General features: G+C 37.0%; 1 protein-coding gene across 1 annotated transcript; it reads right to left on the minus strand.

Annotated features, from left to right (window-relative positions):
- Positions 1–7,628: 7,628 nt before the first annotated feature.
- LOC131018371 (late blight resistance protein R1-A-like) lies at positions 7,629–9,287 on the minus strand. The gene has a single exon (XM_057947101.1). It carries the CDS (start codon positions 9,285–9,287, stop codon positions 7,629–7,631), a length of 1,659 nt encoding a protein of 552 aa, XP_057803084.1.
- Between the last annotated feature and the right edge of the window lie 10,542 nt (positions 9,288–19,829).

Below are 19,829 nucleotides of genomic sequence, written 5' to 3' on the forward strand. Positions count from 1 at the left end.
ATGAAGAACTCGTTGACTTCCTTGTAGAACGCCTTGATTGTTGGAGATGACTTCGTTGTAGTGAATTACTCCTACAATGCTTGAGCTCTCAAATGATTTGTGTGTGTCCTAATGAGCTTCCTACATCTCATATTTATAGTTGTAGGAAAAGCTAATTAAGGAAGTTTAGGGTTGGGCTTCGAAGCCTGAGCCCGTAAATCTTGGGCCTAGGGCTGAGGTGGCGCAACATGATTGGATCTTCTTGATTTATTTCCTTTTATGCAGAATTTGACACATGGCAGCTTCTAATTGGCCAGTAAATCCACATAATTAAATATCAATTATATATTTATTTAATCTTAGAATTATATTTAATTTAATTCCAAGATATAAACAAAATATATAATTTAATATTTAATTTATAATTTCCACATGGCACAATTTAATTGGCCATAAATTTTAATTGCCTACAAGGTAGATCCAACAAAAGTACAGGCTGTACAAGAATGGAGATCACCAACTACACCGCATGAAATACGCAGTTTTCTAGGGTTAGCAGGTTATTACCGAAGATTCATTGAGGGCTTTTCAAAAATTGCTAAGCCAATAACACACCTGCTAAAGAAGGATGTCAAGTATGAGTGGACTGACGCTTGTGAGCGAAGTTTCCAGGAACTGAAGAAGAAACTCACCACTGCTCCAGTGCTAGCTGTTCCAAAGGCAGATAAAGAGTACGCTGTCTACACGGATGCGTCAAAGAATGGTCTAGGATGTGTACTTATGCAAGATGGAAAAGTGATAGCTTATGCATCACGACAACTTAGACCACATGAGATGAATTACCTGACGCATGATTTAGAATTAGCAGCAGTGGTACACGCATTGAAGATATGGAGACACCATCTTTATGGAGTACGGTGCGAGATATACACCGATCACAAGAGTCTCAAATATTTCTTCGAGCAAAAGGATCTCAATATGCTACAGAGAAGATGGCTCGAGTTAGTAAAAGATTATGATTGTGGAATCAATTATCACCCTGGAAAGGCTAATGTTGTAGTTGACGCTTTGAGTAGAAGTAATCAAGTAGAATTGGGATTTCTCCTTACCCAAGAAAAGGACTTGATCAAAGAATTTGAGAGGATGAAGATAGAGGTTATATTACCACCACAAACGACGGAGATTGTTATGGCCACATTGAGTATTGCACCTGATTTGCGATCAGGGATTATCGCGGCGCAACGAGAAGATGAGAAAATGGAGAAATTGTGTGTGAAGATTCGAACTGAGACAATGGAAAGTTATCAAGAAGCGGCAGACAATGCCATCTTATACGAAAGAAGACTGTGTGTGCCTGATAAAGATGAGTTGAAGAATGAAATTTTGAGCGAAGCTCATGACACTCCCTACACCGCACACCCAGGAAGCACGAAGATGTACCAAGATCTAAAAACTAGGTTTTTGTGGGAAGGAATGAAGAGGGAGATAGCAACTTTCGTAGAAAGATGTTTGGCATGTCAACAAGTAAAAGCATTACACCAACGACCCTATGGCAAACTACACCCGTTAGAGATTCCCGAGTGGAAGTGGGATCACATAGCTATGGACTTTGTCACTGGGTTGCCAAAGTCGAAAAGAGGAAACACAGCCATTTGGGTAGTTGTTGATAGATTGACGAAGAGTGCCCATTTTATACCTATTTTGATTACTTATGGATCTGACAAGCTAGCTCAGATCTATGTTCGAGAGATAGTACGACTGCATGGAGTACCGATGACGATCACATCCGACAGAGATTCCAAATTTACCTCACGGTTTTGGATAAGCATGCAGAAGGAGATGGGTACTAAATTGAACTTTAGTACAGCTTTTCATCCTCAGACAGACGGACAATTTGAAAGGACTATACAAGTTCTGGAAGATATGATCCGAACTGTTGTGCTAGACAAAGGAACCCAATGGGAGCAAGTTTTGCCCTTAATTGAGTTTGCTTATAATAATAGCTTCCAGTCAACTATTAACATGGCTCCATATGAAGCCTTGTATGGGAAGAAGTGTAGGTCTCCGCTCTATTGGGACGAAGTAGGAGAAAGAAAGGTACTTGGACCTCAAGCAGTAGAAGAAATGATTTCTACCGTGCGACAGATTCGTCAGAGAATCAAGGAGGCCCAAGATCGTCAAAAGTCCTACGCAGATACCAGAAGGACAAAGATTCATTTCGATGTGGGAAATAAAGTTTTTCTGAAAGTTTTCCCGTCTCGAGGAGTGCATCGATTTGGAGTGAAAGGAAAGCTCAAACCGAGATACATAGGACCATATGATATACTAGAGAAAGTAGGTCCCGTTGCTTACAGACTTGCGTTGCCACCACACTTCGCAAACGTCCACGACGTTTTTCATGTATCTCAACTGAGGAAGTACGTGTTTGATCCAAAACACGTCATTCACCAAGAAGAAGTATCCCTGAAACCAGACTTGAGCTATGAGGAGAGGCCAGAAGTTATTCTGGATAGGAAGATACAGCAGTTGCGAAACAAATCAATTGCTGTGGTGAAGATCCAATGGAGACACCATGGCCAAGAAGAAGTAACTTGGGAACTTGAGCAGAAGATGAAGGAGAAGTACCCCGAGCTTTTTCCCGAAGGTAAATAACGTAAATTTCGGGACGAAATTTTTTTTAAGGGGGGTAGGATGTAACACCCCGCATTTTTTTTCCTTATTATAAATATATTGAGTTTTAAGAGCATTGAGATAAAAATAAGTCTTTGATGAGGAGAGATATTCCAATAGTTTGAGCTATTATATTTTCGATGATGGGACTAGAGAATGAAATACTTGAGAAAATAAGGATGTATAGAGATGTTGGTTGAACATTGATGAGTTAAAAATGTCTTTTCTTTCGATAGTTTGTAGCCGAGCTCTGCTCTGGTCTGGGAGTTTTACTCTGGATGCGAGCTCTGCCCTGCCAGAGGAGAACTCATTCATCTGCCTGCCAGAGGAGAACTCATTCCTCTGCTCTGCCAGAGGAGCTCTGCCAGAGGAGAATTCATTCCGCTGTACTGGCGGGAATTCCTCTGCACTGGCGCCGATTCCTCTGTGATGGCGAGCATTCATCTGCTCTGGCCTTGAGCTCCGCTCTGCCAAGAGAGCTATGTTTTGAGCGGTCTTTGTTCTGAACTTTCTCTGCTCTGAACAGAGAATTCTTCTTTTCTCTGGAGAATTGATTCATCTGCTTTGACAGAGAAATCACCATTCCTCTGCTTTGACAGAGAAATCACCATTCCTCTGCTCTTACCCGAGAATTCATTTCGCTGCCTTACCAGAGAATTCATTTTTCTGCTCTGCCAGAGAATTCATTTCTCTGCTCTGACCGGAGAATTCATTCATCTGCTCTGGTGCGGAACTGACTTTAGAGAGAGAAGTCAAAGCAAGTGGATAAACATAGTTAACGGATAAGATATTTTATGCAAGTGGATAATTAAGCATGTGGTATTTATCCAATACTTGATGGCTAAGTAAATGGGGTTAAATAAAACAACACCTTTCTCTTTCATCCCTCATAACAGACGTCCCTTTCTTCTCTCTTTCCTCTCTCTTCTCTCTCTCCTCTCTCGACTGTCTTCACCCAACACCATTGATAAGATAGTAAAAAGCTTCACAAGCTACTTGTATGCCATAACCACCGATTAAATCCAGCTGAAAACACTCTTAAATCCATAGAACAAAAGCTGGGTTGAAGGTTCGAGCTAGGAATCAAGAAGGTGGAGTTATACTTGTCTCTATACGGATCATAAGAGTAAGTTTCTAAAAACATGAATCTACTTATATCTAAGCTTTATGAGCATGTAAATGGAGGATCAAAGCATGAAAACAACTCCTAATACAACTGGTAATTTTTGAAAATATCTAGGGTTGGAAGTCTTCTAACATTTTGTCGTCTTCTAACTTTAAGTGGAGAGTATATGCATGCTATTAAGATGTTAGTTATTGGTCTTTAAATGGAAAGCATGAATTGATTTTGAGATACGGAATATTAAAGGTGTTAGGTTGTGTGATGTTGGAAAGATGAAGTTCATGAAGAAAGTGAGAATTTGAATATAAAAATGAGCCTATGAGATTGTAGTTATGATAGTTGATGGATTAAAATGATGATTAAAGATGATTGATAACGATTATGATGAATTGAAATAGAGTATGCTTGGCTATATGTTAGGGTGGACTAGTTGATGAGTTAATTGGCTAGCTTATCAAGCTACTGACTTGATTGAATTCGACAGGGTTATTGATACCCACAAATCTTGAAACTTTTATGGTAAGTATATATAAGTGTTAGCAACGTTCATGTAAAATTTGAAGTCATTTGAACATCGTTTGATATCCTTTTAAATTATGAATCTCCAACTGCTACTTTCTACCAAAAGATTGGAAGAAACTGATACAAGAGTCACTTTTCCAGTAGCTTTCCCCTGAGTTTATGGTTTCCAAATTTTTATTTAAACAAGATGAACATGTTAGCTAGCTACTCACAAAATTTCAAGTCATTTTGACAAGATCTACTATTTTTCAAAAATCAAAACTTCCAGTTGCACAAAACTGTCGAATATGGTAGACTGTAGGAAAATGGTCATATCTCCTAAACCACTTAGAGTTTTGCAACCTACTTTTTAAATAAAACTAGACTCCAAGAGGTTTCAATTGGTATGAATTCCAAACCCAGGAGAGTTCCGAGGTAAAGCAGGTTATTGCTTGAAGTTAGGACAGAGTGTATGAGGTCAAGTATGGTCTTTCACAGTACCCCTACTTTTGATTTATAATTTCATGTGTTAATGACGATATCTATACACCATAGTAAATTATAAAAATGCTAATGGGGTATATATATGTGTATATATATATAGATATAACATTTTTTCCGAGTTTAATTTACTTAACCAAATTTGGTTATCTTGAGATATTTGACCACATAATGATGTCATTAAGCATTATGTGAATTATTGAGAATATGTTAAAGAATGTGTTATAACATCATAACTTTAGTATGTGATTGTTAGATGAGTTTGAGTATTTAGGAGTCGTTCCTTAATGAACAGTTTAGACTTAAAATTTTGGTGATGAGTTGAAAATGGAAACGATGAATACTTAGGGAGTATTATTATAAGAGTGATTAGTTACAAGGAAATAATGAGAAAGGGAGACTAGTACTTAGATAAGAATAATAAACCTAGTGATGATTTGTCTAATCGACGTTTATTTTATTACATGACCGTCTATGCCAATGATGATATCTAAAGACGCGAGTCAAGGGCATAAGTAGGATTTCTCCGAAGTACGAGGACCGAAGCTAAGATTTCCAGGTGGGCATTACTTTCTAATACCCCTATTACTGGCTTTCTAAATGATGATTATGATGATGTCTATAAGTTTTTAAGATGTTTTGAGATAAATTGATGTTTGAACTAATTAACTTGCCGAGTTTTGATGACGACGAGCTTGTACGTTACCCTCTACGGATGAAACGATTTCGGGTCCTGCCAAAGGCGGGATTGTGTACACGAAGGTAACCGTGAGCTGTATACCGAGTTGGCCGGTCAGAAATGACTGTGAGCCGACTGTCAGGTCGGCCGGTTACGGTGCTAGAGAAGGAGGCCTACTTCTCAGTTCCTTGATGATGATGATGAGTTGTAGAAGTGGTACTACATGCTAAGTATTTGTGACTGCAGTCTATCTTTATTTACTTTATGATGCTTATAATTTATCAATTGCTTACACGGATTCTTTTAAGATAAACCCCTGTGTAAAGTATAAATGGCAAGTTAAATTTATAGCTCTAAGAGCGAGATTGCTTATTTTCGGCTTATGTCCACTGAGTATTATATACTCAGCCCTGCATGTATTTCTAAATGTGCAGGATGAGCAAGGAGAGAGATTGGGGGACCGCTGGAGGGCTGTTGTTCCTAGACGACTTTTGAGTACCGTATTCTGCTCTTATACGGTAGTGTGAATAGTTGAAGACTTTGTCCTTTGAACTTAATTAGGATTGTCACTCTCTGCTATATGTCTTCATACATATAGTCTGATCACGTTTTGTTGTGCTACCCTGGACACTATGAATCATTGTAAATATTTAGCTAAACTCCCTTTGTTTCGTTGACTAGAACCCTGATACATTTGAATGTATGAATCCAACAATGTTTATATTAAGTTTGATGATATTTTATGTGCTTTAACTTGAATTATTAGTAGCTTCCGCTTGACGAGTCTTCTAGTTTCCCTTGTTTTACCCTATCATTTTATTAGTCGTATCGATACCCGATCTACACTATCACTGGCTAGATGTCGGGCTGCGACATTTAGTTAATCAAAAAATCGGTTCGATTAAAACCGAATCAAACCGATTACCGGCCTATCAAGACTGCTTGATGAGAATATATCTATACTATATTAAAAAGGGAGTTTTCAATTTCAAATTGATTTCAAATCAATTTTAAAATTGAGTGGCAATTTTGTAGTTAGAATAAAATTGAAGGTTTATTTATAAGCTCTACATTTTTTTTCCTTTTCTTTAACTTCTTATTTTTCTATTTTTTTTAATTGTGAAATTAAATTAATTATAAAATATTCGATATGCATATCAAATTAAAGATCATGACAAGGGCTTTAATTTGATACTAATGTAAATATTGGATTTAAAATTTGAAAATTATATTTATTTAAAGATTAAAACTTAGGAAAATTCTCTCTCCTCTCTCCTCTTTTTTCTTTTTTCAAAATATCATTTTATATTAATATGAATTATTCTTTATTATTTTTATATTAAACAAAAATATATTTATCTTAAATTATACTTAATTGGTGTGAACCACACTACTTTACTACCACTTTCCCACTAAAAAGTAAATTTTCTTAATTTTCATGCCCAAAAGAAGTGAACCTATTGGAGTGGGACGAATGGAGTATTATTTTTAATTATATTTAGATTTTTTATATAATAATCAAATAATAATCAATCTTATGCACTCCCTCCGTCCCACTCCAATAGGCTCATTTTCTTTTTTGGGATGTCTCACTCCAATAGGCTCATTTTCCTTTTTGAGTAAAAAAAATTGTACTTAATTGGTGTGGACCACACCACTTTACTACCACTTTCCTACTAAAAAGTAAGTTTTCTTAATCTCCGTGCCCAAAAGATTTGAGCCTATTGGAGTGAGACGGAGGAAGTATAATAAAATATAAAAATATTTTTCGTGCGTTGCACGAGTGCAAATATTTTTGTTAACCTAACTAGTACAATTCGATTTATTTAATTCTTTTTAATTATTATTATTATTTATTTTTTATGTCCCTGCTTCTCACTCCATCTGAAAAATGCATTAAAATTTGAATTGTATTCCTGAAGTGGACTGTTACTAAACCTCAACTAATAAACAGAAAAACAAACAAAAAATCGCAAAAACATGAATTGGGTAAAAATAAAAGTTACGGAATAATGTTGAGCGAAATCAAGTATAATCCAAACGAAAAAAATAAATAAAAAATCAATGCTCGCGATATTGAAGAAACAAATAAAAACAATATATCAATGAAGAAAAGGGAAAAGGGAAAAGGTAAACAATGGTCATAGTGGCCGGCTTTAAAGTTATAATTAAGTTTCAATAAATAGTCACTTGAAAGTTGGGATCTGCCAAGCTTTGCAGCCCTGCGCTCTTCTTCTCGAGCATAACATCAACTTTAAAGGATACTTGTCCTTGTAACTCCTCTTGTTCCTCCACCATTCTCTTCGCACTCTTCACCAATGATTCTTTGCAATAAGCCAAGCTCACGGATTTCAGCGTCGGAATCTCACCAACTTCTGCAGGAATCTCCTTCAAGCCCAGCATCCATGAAAGATGAAGGTGCTCGAGGCATGGGAAGTGGGAGCTCTCCATCATCCAATATATTAAATTCCAACACCCCAACAGTGACAATGATTTGAGACTGGGGAACTGGCCTTCAACTGTTGCCCATTCGCCCGTTCTGAACCTTCCAAATTCCAATTTGAGCTTCTGAAGAAGGGGTAATATACTTACCTTTTCCAATACATCATCCACGCTACCACCACCATTTAGAGTCAGAGTCAGACTCCTAAGAGAGTGTGGAAAGGTAAGCTGCTGCAATATATCATCCCTTTCACCACAATTGCAGCTAAAAGATTCTAGCTTTTGCAGACATTCGATGTTGCAGACACTGCGCGGCTCAATCCTCTCATCCTTGTCATATATTAGTCCCAATTTCTTGATATTGGGAATTCTACGAACCGTCTCCTCATCACACTTGAAATTCCTCACACATTTGAGCGTCTGTAGATTCTCCATGACCACAACGCTGCTGTCGCTGGGAGGATCCGGGAGACGCAACGCTGTGAACGTCATTTTGTCAGACAACCCCAAATAAACATGCCTAAGTTGAGGCATCTTCCAAATTTCAACCGGTGCATTTACGTCTGATCCTTTGTAATAAACAATTAAAGTATGTAGACTCCACAAGAGGCTCATTGAAGAAGGAAGTTTGGGGCATCGATCAGCTTTAACAACAAGAAGCCGCAAATTAACTAACTCAAACATTTCTCCTACGGAATGCTTGTGTCCTCCAAATATTCCATAACCAACCTTTTCGTATGCTTTCAATGTTCTCAACAATCTTAAATTGGACAACCCTCGAACTCTTTCATGATCACTTATATAGGAACGGGCATGTGGTGTGGATTTCATGGCATTGCGGACTTTCTCCTTTGAAGTGCCTCTTGGAATAACTACGAGGCGGCGTTGGCTACATGTGGCTCGGGGGCTATGTCTCCCAACCACATGATAAAACCTCTCATTTTCAGCTTCTCTCAAGCATAGGTCTCTCAAAGAATCATGTATTTTGCAGTACTTCATGCTCCCAGTTAACTGGGAGCATGAAGCACCGCAAAATATATGATGATGCCTTGAGTACCCCAACTCATGAACTAGAATAATTAGATTTCTATCAACTAGTTCCTTTAAGCACTCTCTTGCAACTGTTTCCAAACTCTTGCCGCTTATCGGATTCAAAAATCCTTCAGAAACCCATAGCTTCACCACTATAGAGACTCGAATTACACTATCTTCCTCAAACACTCCCATATATAGAAAGCACGGCTTTAGATGAATCGGCATATGGTTGTAGCTCAATTTCAGTATTTTCAAGCAATGATCATTGTTCTCTAATTTCACTCCTGAATTTAAGCTTCTCTTGATAGATTCCCAACATTCTTTTGTTTGTTCAAGTCTTTCCAAAAGACCTCCCATCACAACAATCGATAATGGAAGTCCTCTACAACTCTCTACAATATTCTTCCCAATTTTCTCCAATTCTACTGGGCAACTTCCCCCTCCAAACACAACTTTGCAAAACAACTTCCAACTACTTTCTGTTGGAAATCCTTGACATCATCTAATGATACGCAGCGGAAATAACAGTCAAGGAAAAGATCTAGATTTACAATTGAATCATGTGTAGAGATTACAAACACACAACAGTTAGAATAACTTACTTGTTGTGTTGTTGTGTAGCAAACAATCCTGTAGCAATCCTGCAGTTGAATCCACTACTATGGTATCCACGCATATTGCAGATTCGATGCAGGAACAATTCCCGATGCACAATTCAATCTTCGAAAGCTAGGAAATCTCGGATTGAATTCTATAGTGCTCTAAGTGTTTTCTCTCTTGTGTTTTCACGTGTGCTCAACTCACAGACAAAAGAAATATATTCCTATTCTTATAGGAATAAGACACGCCTGTAAACCCTAGGTTAAACAGGCCGGGCTTTTCTTTTGTCTCCAATTAATTAATCCAATAGTCAAACTATTTACTAATTAATTAAAGCTTATTAGAATATATCAAATATATCCTAATCTAGTCCATATATCTTTCAATCTCCCACTTGGACTAGCATTAGATTAAACACCAAGCACTATCTTTGCACCCTTGAGCGAATCAACAATACACATAAAGTGTGACCCAATAGGCCTCCATTATCGTCGATAATCAAATTAAAGTCTACACAAAACTCCTAGACTGCGTTGTGTAGCGAACTCGATATATGAAGAACGTTTACGTGGATTCTGTAAACAAAACCTTTATGCGAAGATATAGTAACATCCTTTCATTCACGAACCACTCGATAGAGCCTAGAATTTGCCATTGTGTCTTTCTAATAGCTCTATCAATTTATCTCATCTTTATTAAATGACCTCCATCGATCATGTTCAACTTTTAAAGTTCGAACATATCAATTGCACTGGCCAGTGACTTAACGGTCAAGTAATATAGAGAAACTGAGTGTTCTTCTCGAAATGTAAATCGAGGAACGAATCCTAATCTTGGCACAACTACCATCTTCCCTTATATCCCGATATACCCAACACAAGCCGTATCTACCCCTTTGGTTGGAGTGCAAGCATTGTACTTGGTCAAAGTATACCCTTCAATAAGTAAGATAAGTATTGCCCTCAAGTCAAAGGACTGTCACAATCTCACACACCAATAATCATAGACACCAAAACAAATGATATATTGGTTGGGTATGCCAATACTCTCTAAAGTATCCATGCATCTATCACGAGTATCTAATATCTCATAGTCGTGGGAACAACTATATTCTCTAAGAATGTGATACAGATCGCATGCCAACTTATAACATATCATCAATATCCCAATCTTGATGATCCTTAGTTGGGGCTCTTTAAGAGTTATACTCTATTGCTAACCTCCCACTAAATTAGCAACAGTATTAACTCATGGGAACATTTAATTGAATGAGAACAAATAATCAAAGTAATCAATCAAATAAATGCATAATGCCATTAGTGACATCAAATGTCATAAATGTGATCAAGTAATAAGTCTCAACACAGATTATTTCTAGACATATTACTTTTACTCCCACTGACTAAAGCCAGTCTCAAAGATATCCAATGCCCAAACACTCAAAGTGCTTGTTATGATTCATAATGCATAACAACCGGTCAAAAGGATTAGCTATGTCCTCTTATGTGGGAACTTGCTCTAACATAATCTCTTGTTTCTAATATCTCTTAAAATCTGCCAACAATGCTAAGCACACAAACTACACCTTGTGTAATGAAAATCATGACATTCATGACCATCCTATTGCCCTAGCGTTAGGATCATTCTTTGTGCATTAAATCTCATTGTCATTAGAAGGACAATCCTTCCTTGACAAAAAGATGCCATATTCCATTGGTAGATGTCCTTTCGGACTTCTTCATGGAGTATCGCCTTAACATCTTGCCTATGTAAGTGGATTTTGATAGCCTAACAATCCATTAGCTCAAACTCAATGGATCTGGATCCCAAGGATATAATAGACTTTACTCAAATCCTTCACCATGAAGGAAATTTACAACTAGTCTTTCATGGATTGCATCATGAGTACAATAATTTTCATTTTCAATATGTCATACATAAATGATGATGAAAATTGTGTTCTCATTCTTGTGTTTCCTATAAACACAATACTTTATTTGCTTTTGACTAAAATCAAACAATTTGATTTCTTTGTCAAAACATTTGTTCCATATTCTAGAAGCTTGTTTTAGTTCATAACAACAAGTAAAATCTCAATGGACTTGACTTTTGCAATTGACGAAAAGATCATAATCCATGCTCTCGCACTGACTATAATCTTTTGCCACTAACCTAGCCTTGCAGGTTTGCACATTGTCATTAGCATCAAATGGATATTACCCCAGATGATGACTCAGTTAAGGTCTAACCAATCCATTTCAAATTTTATGGCTTCTTGCCACTTCTAAGAATATATGACCATCATCGAACCTATGACTATCATAGTTTCGCATAAGTTCTAAGATCATAACCAATTTCAAATTCTTTCTTGTATTGATCTTAGACCAATAGATTAATTCTTCAACTGGTTTATGTTCTCTAGAACTTATACGACGTTGCATTTGTGCAGGCTCTTTGTTATTCTGAACTTGAGGAAGTTGATCCGCTATATCATGATGAAGAATCTTCGACATCCAAGTCATATCTCCCCCCGTATTGAAGAATCTTGCATTTCTGCATAATCTTCAATACTGCTCTTATTGGATGTAGATGACGCTCTAAGTAGTGCATCAGTACCAATGAGATCATGTAAAGCTCCCACTAAAATCTTGTTTAGACTATCTAACAAGTTTTTTTTTTCTTCAAAGTTGACTTTGTGGCTCTCAAATCTTGTCAAGATCTAAGTCATAACGATCTTGTTCTCTATAGACCAAGTCTTTTCAAGAAACATCGCAATCCTAAAACTGAGAACTTATATTTTCCAAGAAAATAGTAGTATTCTCGTGTTTTCTTCGGATATCCCACAAAGTAACTCTTCTCACTTTTGATTCCAACTAATCAGTGAGCATTTTCTCTACATATGTAGTGTAACCACCCAAGGTTCACACATGTGTAAACTATGCTTCTTTCAATACCACATTCATATGATATTTACTCAACTAATTCAAGTGGAACTTGGTTCAGAATATAAGCAATAATAAACAAGGCATGGTCCCAAAGATACACTGAAAGTTTTGAGAAGCTCATTATGGATTGAACCATATCTAATGAAGTTCGATTTCTCCTTTCGGATACCCAACTCAGATAAGGTATCCCTAGAGGAGTCCATTGTGGATGGATTCCATATGACTTCAAGCAATCGACAAACACATGGTTTAAGTACTTATTTCCCGATCTAATCTTAGAGATTAAATACTTCTCCAAGTTGTTTCTTGACTTCTAACTTAAACTCCATAGATTTCTCAAAGTTTCTGATTTGTGTTTCATAAGACACACATTTCCATACCTTAAGAAATCGTCTGTGAAAGTTGTGAAGTACGAAAATCCACTTTGTGCTTGAGTTGGAAACGGTCCACATATCACTATGTGAATCAACTCAAGTACTTCTTTAGCTTGTATTCTTTTCCTAGAAAGTGGCTCGTTGGTCATTTTAACCTTGAAATGTGATTTCACAAGCACTTTTTGACTTTACGTCAAAAGGTGTGAGATAGTCTAACTTTCTCGATCTTGTTATTCATTTCTCATTGAGTGACCAAGCCTACATGCCAAAGTTAAGTCGGACTATTCGCATTGCTTGTGATAGTTTATTTTACACACTGAGGATATTTTGTTCGCTTTGAGCAAATATAAAGTATTCTCAAGTGAAATATTTTCATCTCCATTAAGCAAAGTAGAATAAATTCTATAAGCAAAATGGAAAGAAAAACTTCAATGTCTAACACGAGAATGGAAATTATATTCCTCGTAATTTCAAGAACAAAATAACAATCTAACATGTCCACAATCCCAAAGATAGATCAAATCTATAAGACCTTATGCATTTAGCAGCAACTATTGCTCAAAACAAATGCGCAAGTCAAATTTCTTTGGTCTCATTCTCTTGTTTTTAGTTAGACAGTACACATTTTAACAAATGTGTGAACTATAACTCGTATCTAATACCCAGGAGTATGAGTTGTTACATGTTCACCTCAATGAAAAATATACCAAATTCTGCTATCAAAACATCCAATGTTTTGAACATCAAGCAGTATCCCTTCCAGTGCCATTTTCTTGACAAAAAAAGACTTCATCTTTGGGTAACTTCTGCTTCTTTTGGTTTCCACCTTAGGATGCAAAATTTAGTTCTTTGATCCTTCTTCTACCTTTTCTTTCCTTTTGGGTTAGAATTGGCAGAAGCATTAATCATACGAATTTATTTGTCCTTAGTGGAAGACGATTCAAAATCGTTCTTAACATGTCATGAAACTCATGGCAGTGTCACTGTCCTATTGTTCATTTTGAATTCACTATGAAGTTCACAAATGAGACAGATCATTACTGCAGGATTAAGTTGATTGAGACAAATATCGGATAGTCTCGTCCCAATCGTGGCCAACCTCTCAATTAACTCAATCTTTTTCATGACATCCATAGAGACCTTGTCTACTCCATGTAGATTAATCCTGAAGAGATCCATGAGTATCTTATACTTTATGGTCTTAGCTTCTAAAGCATTAACACTCTTCAGGTGTATCAACATCTCAATCGAAACGTGTGATCATGTTGTTTATGCAGTTCCAAACCCATAGACACAATCATGACACATTTAGCAGAAGTTACATCATCCATATGTTTCTTATAACTTTCAATGTCAAACATTTTGAAAGTTTCTAAAGTCACATTAAGGATGATGTGGATTGATTTCTCCAAGACATAATCAATCCTATCTAGCCTTAGCACCAAACGCAAATTACGCGGTCAATCCAGAAAGTTTGACCTAGTCAATTTACCGTATCCAACAAACATAACAAAACAGTTGCAGATAAAACAGAGATAAAATAAAGCAGAAAAAGGAATCAAATCAAATAAGATCACATTTATTTTACTAATCAAACAAGGCATTTTGTTTTGATTAGCTCCCACTATTTTTACATATTTTATGACCCCAACATAAAATACGAATTTATTAAACATAAATTATAGTGGTCCAAGATCCAAGTCAATATTATGCAGCCTCTGCTTGGGCTGATGACTACAATAATATTACTTAGTAGGCCTCTAAGTCAATTGCAACAACCATTTTGCAACTCTTGGTTGATTAATCTAATTAATCTGCGTCCTCTAATCACTTTGGTCGAGTTTCACGCCATAAATGATCAAGCAAGTCAACCCCATCACACGGTGCCAACCTATGTATGAGCCTTGGCCTTGTAGATTAGAGCAAACACTTGGGTGTAAATACTCTTGGTCGAAAAGGATGGGTTGCTCAAACAATTATGATGGACGACGCGTTTTGTGCTTACACAAAGACTTATATTTAGTGGGGATTTTGTATGTGATTCTAATTGCTTATATTTAATATCAAATATTAAATAGCAAAAACAATTACTGGGTGCCGCCTACCCAGGCATAAGAAATGCGGACCACACATATTGGGTGCCGCCTACCCATACATAGTAACGCGGACTACATATAGTGGGCGCCGCCTACCCAAGGATAAAAGCGGTCTCTAACTACTATAGTTAAATAATAAGCATAAAATCAAATAGCATGCTTATCACAAAACAACATAGAATCTCTACGAATAAAATCCATTAATCCAATTAAAATTTTATTCTCTAATTAAAATATGGGTTAATCAATTCGTATTAATTCCAAATTAATGCAACATTATTATTTCAAAAATAATAATTTCATATATTAATTCAAAATTAATATAAAAACTCATCAAATATTATTATTTCAAAAATAATAATAATCCATGATTTAAATCCAATTAATGAATTAGTCAATTTATATCAATTCCAAATTAATATAAATATACATTCAATATTATTATTTCAAAATAATAATACTAAATAAAATTCATTAATCTAATTAATTTATATTAATTCCAAATTAATATAAACACACAATGATTATTATTATTTCTAAAATAAAATAATCAAAATTTATTAATCTAATTAACAAATTTAATTCTGAAATTGGGATTAATATTATTAATTCAAAATTAATAACAGTTTTTTTTTTTTAGTTAAAGGCCAAATGGACAATTAATTAAAACCATAGGGCCAGGCCCAAAGGAATAATATTTGCCCATCTTAGGCCCAACAGCAACAGCCCAGCAGTAGCAGCCCAACAAAAGAAAGAGGCCCAGCCCAAGGCCAAAGGAACCCACGGCCCAGACCCGGTTCTGAGGCTAGGGTTTTCAGCCTTTGCAGCAACAGCTGCCGCCTCCCTTCCTGTCAGCCCGTCGCCGCCGCCTTCAGCCACGCCGGAGGAGGATCGCGACTTGTACGGCGTCGCGCGGCATCGCCGGACGGATCCCCGCCGGTTGTGGTGCGTTGGCTACTAAGCCCACGTCGAAGAGAGGCGTTTTCTTGGAAGGGAAAGCAGCGACGCTCTCGTCACGCCACCGCGATCCAGTGGCTTTCATCCACCAACGCCGCCACCTCCCCGTCGCCTTCCGCGCCGGCGGCCAAGCCTGCACTAGCGGGATTGTTACAAAGAAGCAGCGAGCGTCGGCTCAAAGCCACGACGCACCACGACGCAACCAGCAGCGGGTGGTCGGGCGCTGCACACCGGCGTGCCCCGACCTACCTGCCTCCGCCACATCTGTCATTCACGTTCCCCGCATCGGCGTCGAACGACGTTTATCGCAGTAACGGAAGTACAGAAACGGCGCGGCACGACGCGATGCCAACGGCGGCAGACGGTCGGGCGCAGCACCCCGGCGAGCCCCGAGCCATCTGTCGTCGCCTCTCACCGCCCCAGCAGTGTCAACGTTGTCCGGTGAACAATCGAAGCAAGTTCGACAAGTAATAAATTGCCCAGCAAGTGAAAACGATTTTCAATCCCAATTCAATGCTCAATTCCAAATTTTAAATTTCAGAAACAGATTTCTAAAATCATACTTAACCCATAATTAATTAGAACACAATTACAATTATAAATCGAGCCCCGGGCTCTGATACCACTGTTGGAAATCCTTGACATCATCTAATGATACGCAGCGGAAATAACAGTCAAGGAAAAGATCTAGATTTACAATTGAATCATGTGTAGAGATTACAAACACACAACAGTTAGAATAACTTACTTGTTGTGTTGTTGTGTAGCAAACAATCCTGTAGCAATCCTGCAGTTGAATCCACTACTATGGTATCCACGCATATTGCAGATTCGATGCAGGAACAATTCCCGATGCACAATTCAATCTTCGAAAGCTAGGAAATCTCGGATTGAATTCTATAGTGCTCTAAGTGTTTTCTCTCTTGTGTTTTCACGTGTGCTCAACTCACAGACAAAAGAAATATATTCCTATTCTTATAGGAATAAGACACGCCTGTAAACCCTAGGTTAAACAGGCCGGGCTTTTCTTTTGTCTCCAATTAATTAATCCAATAGTCAAACTATTTACTAATTAATTAAAGCTTATTAGAATATATCAAATATATCCTAATCTAGTCCATATATCTTTCACTTTCCACATCCAAAAATTTCATATCAATGACATTATTGTTATCCAATCGAGCTCCCAAATCTGACAGTCTAGTTGTCACCATTATCCGACTACTATTATCATTGTCAGGAAAATAGCGCTTCATCCTCTCCCACGCCTCAATACTCCACATATCATCCAAAACAATTAAAAACCTTCTACCAAATAAATATTTATGGAGTGCTAGTCCTACTTCATCTTCTCTCATTCTACTCAACCGTTCACGACCTTTTTCACTACCCCATTCATTACTGGCTTGAGATAGAATATCACAAAGAAGTTTTTTTGTGTTGTATTGTTGAGAAATTGCTACCCAAGCACAAATATCAAAATGCACATTAGTAAATCGTGCATAAACATTTATGGCAAGAGTAGTCTTACCAATTCCTCCCATCCCTACAATCGGAATGACTTGGCGACGGGGTTCTCTATTAGTGAGCTTATCCATGACTTGACGCATGACATCATCAGATCCCATCATGGTGCTGTTCGTTCTAGAGAGAGAAGATGTCGACGTTGATATTTGTCTCTGCATCTCAGAGTGGACTGCTGCTTTGTCTGCAACGTTCTCAGTCACTTCTTTCTTGATCAAATCCATATCTTTAATCACCTTCTGCAGACTCTCGTACAAGTCTGCAGAAGTGATTTTTGGAGCATCAATTTGGGGCTTCTTTAGACCTCGAAAGCAATTGAACAACCCAATCCGATTCCTTTCATTCCTAGAGACAGCAGGAAGAATTTGATCGGCGATATGAGATTCGATAGCATCTTCAGCGGCATGAGCTGCATCTGCGATGCGCGTCTCCAACTGATCTGCTTCATCGCCGTCTGCAACAGGGGACTTGTAACCTTCAAGAAATTTCTGCAAGAACATAACAATTTCAGTAAGAGATTCCACTTGTTGTTTGTCCATAGAAATTGGAGGGAATGGATGATGCTCAATCAGATGGATGGTTTGCATAAGAGAAACCACAGCTGCATAAGCCGCCATCTCCGACTGATATTTTTTTTCTTTGGTTGCAGAGAATGCAAATGCAGATAGGATTGGAAGGATGAGTGGCTGGAAATGAAATGGGGTTGACTCGAGTATTTATTTCGGTGAAATAATGCCAGCTATCATCCAAACTCGACCGACACTCATTTTAGAGTTAATTTTGTGGGAGACTGAGTCTGTAGGGTGAGACGGGCCGGATCCGTGTTGACCCGACCCGAATAGAGTAATTTATAAGTGTAATAGTTTTGACAACTGACACTAAAGCAAGTTCTGGTGTGTAACGGTTGTTATTGGTGCCTTAAATTCCTGTTCTGAATGTCATAGGTTCGAAGCCTGGTTGCTACAATTTTATTTCATTTTTTGCTTTTTATCTTTTAGTGTTTCTTTGTTCTTTTTTTGTTTCCTTAGGGTGCGTTTACTTTGATAGAAAAGGTTAGAAAAAGTATATTTTTCATCATTTTCACATGTTTCCTATGATGGATAATTTTCTCCGGTCAGGCTGAAAAATTTATTCGGGCAGCCCCTTTTCACTCATTTTCTCACAAATGTTGGATAATATTATCCTATTGGGAGGGTGTGAAAATATTTTTCAACATTTCAATTTGTTTATCCATCTATTTCTAACAAAGTAAACACATGATAAAAAAAGGAGAAAAATATAGTATTATCTCATATTTTCTTATCCATCCTTTTCAAATGAAAATTTTACTACCAAAGTAAACAAACCCTTAATGTATTTTCTTAGTTTTTTTCTTAACTCGTATTCGCATTTTTTTTTTGGTTTTTATAATTTTTTTTTTTGCTTAATTTGTTTTTTGTTTATTTTTGTTTTGTTTCTGCTTTTTCTTCAGTACTTTTTTATTTTAGAGAACGCTTTTGAAATAATCATTTTTTTTTATCTTTTAGTGTTTCTTTGTTCTTTTTTTGTTTCCTTAATGTATTTTCTTTCTTTTTTCCTTAACATGTTATAATTGTTTTTTTCTTTTTTTACTTGATTTTTGTTTTGTTTCTGCTTTTTCTTCAGTAGTTTTTTATTTTAGAGAACGCTTTTGAAATAGCCATTTTGAAAAAGGAAACACAATATTTGGCCATTAAATTGAAAAAAACATAAAATCTGGTCATTTGTTACATGTAAAGATTATTTTACCCTTAATTAGGACGGACCGGATTCGGGTCGAATTCGGGTTTGTGCGTGAGTTAGGCACGTATGGCACAATTAGTGTCATATGTACCAACCGAAAAAAAAATCTAAGTAAATTGGTACTTTTGGCACTATTAGTGCCATACATGAATGGTACTAGTGACCATAAGACAAAGTTTATGGCACTAATGACACTAATATGATCATAAGTACCATTCGTGCAGCATTACATAAGCGAGAGTATATATGACACTAATATGGCCATAAGTACCATTCGTGCAGCACCCTAAATGGAGAATCTAAACTTAAATGGATAATATAAACCCTAAATGGAGAATCTAAACCCTAAATAGATAATCTAAATCCTACGGAAAGTGTTCAAAATGGTCATATAATTGTACCCATCTAAATAATATTAGTACACAAGTATATGACACTAATGACACTAATATGGTCATAAGTACCATTCGTGCAGCACCACATAAGACATAGTATATGCCACTAATGACACTAATAGTGCCATATGTGCCTAACCCGCACACAAACTCGAATTCGACCCGAATCCGGTCCACCCTAATTAAGGGTAAAAAAGTCCTAAAACGTAAAAAATGGTCAGAGTTTCTGGACTCCCTCTTCTTCTCT

Source organism: Salvia miltiorrhiza, chromosome 3, assembly GCF_028751815.1.
Source record: "Salvia miltiorrhiza cultivar Shanhuang (shh) chromosome 3, IMPLAD_Smil_shh, whole genome shotgun sequence".
In the NCBI taxonomy this organism is placed as follows: domain Eukaryota; kingdom Viridiplantae; phylum Streptophyta; class Magnoliopsida; order Lamiales; family Lamiaceae; genus Salvia; species Salvia miltiorrhiza.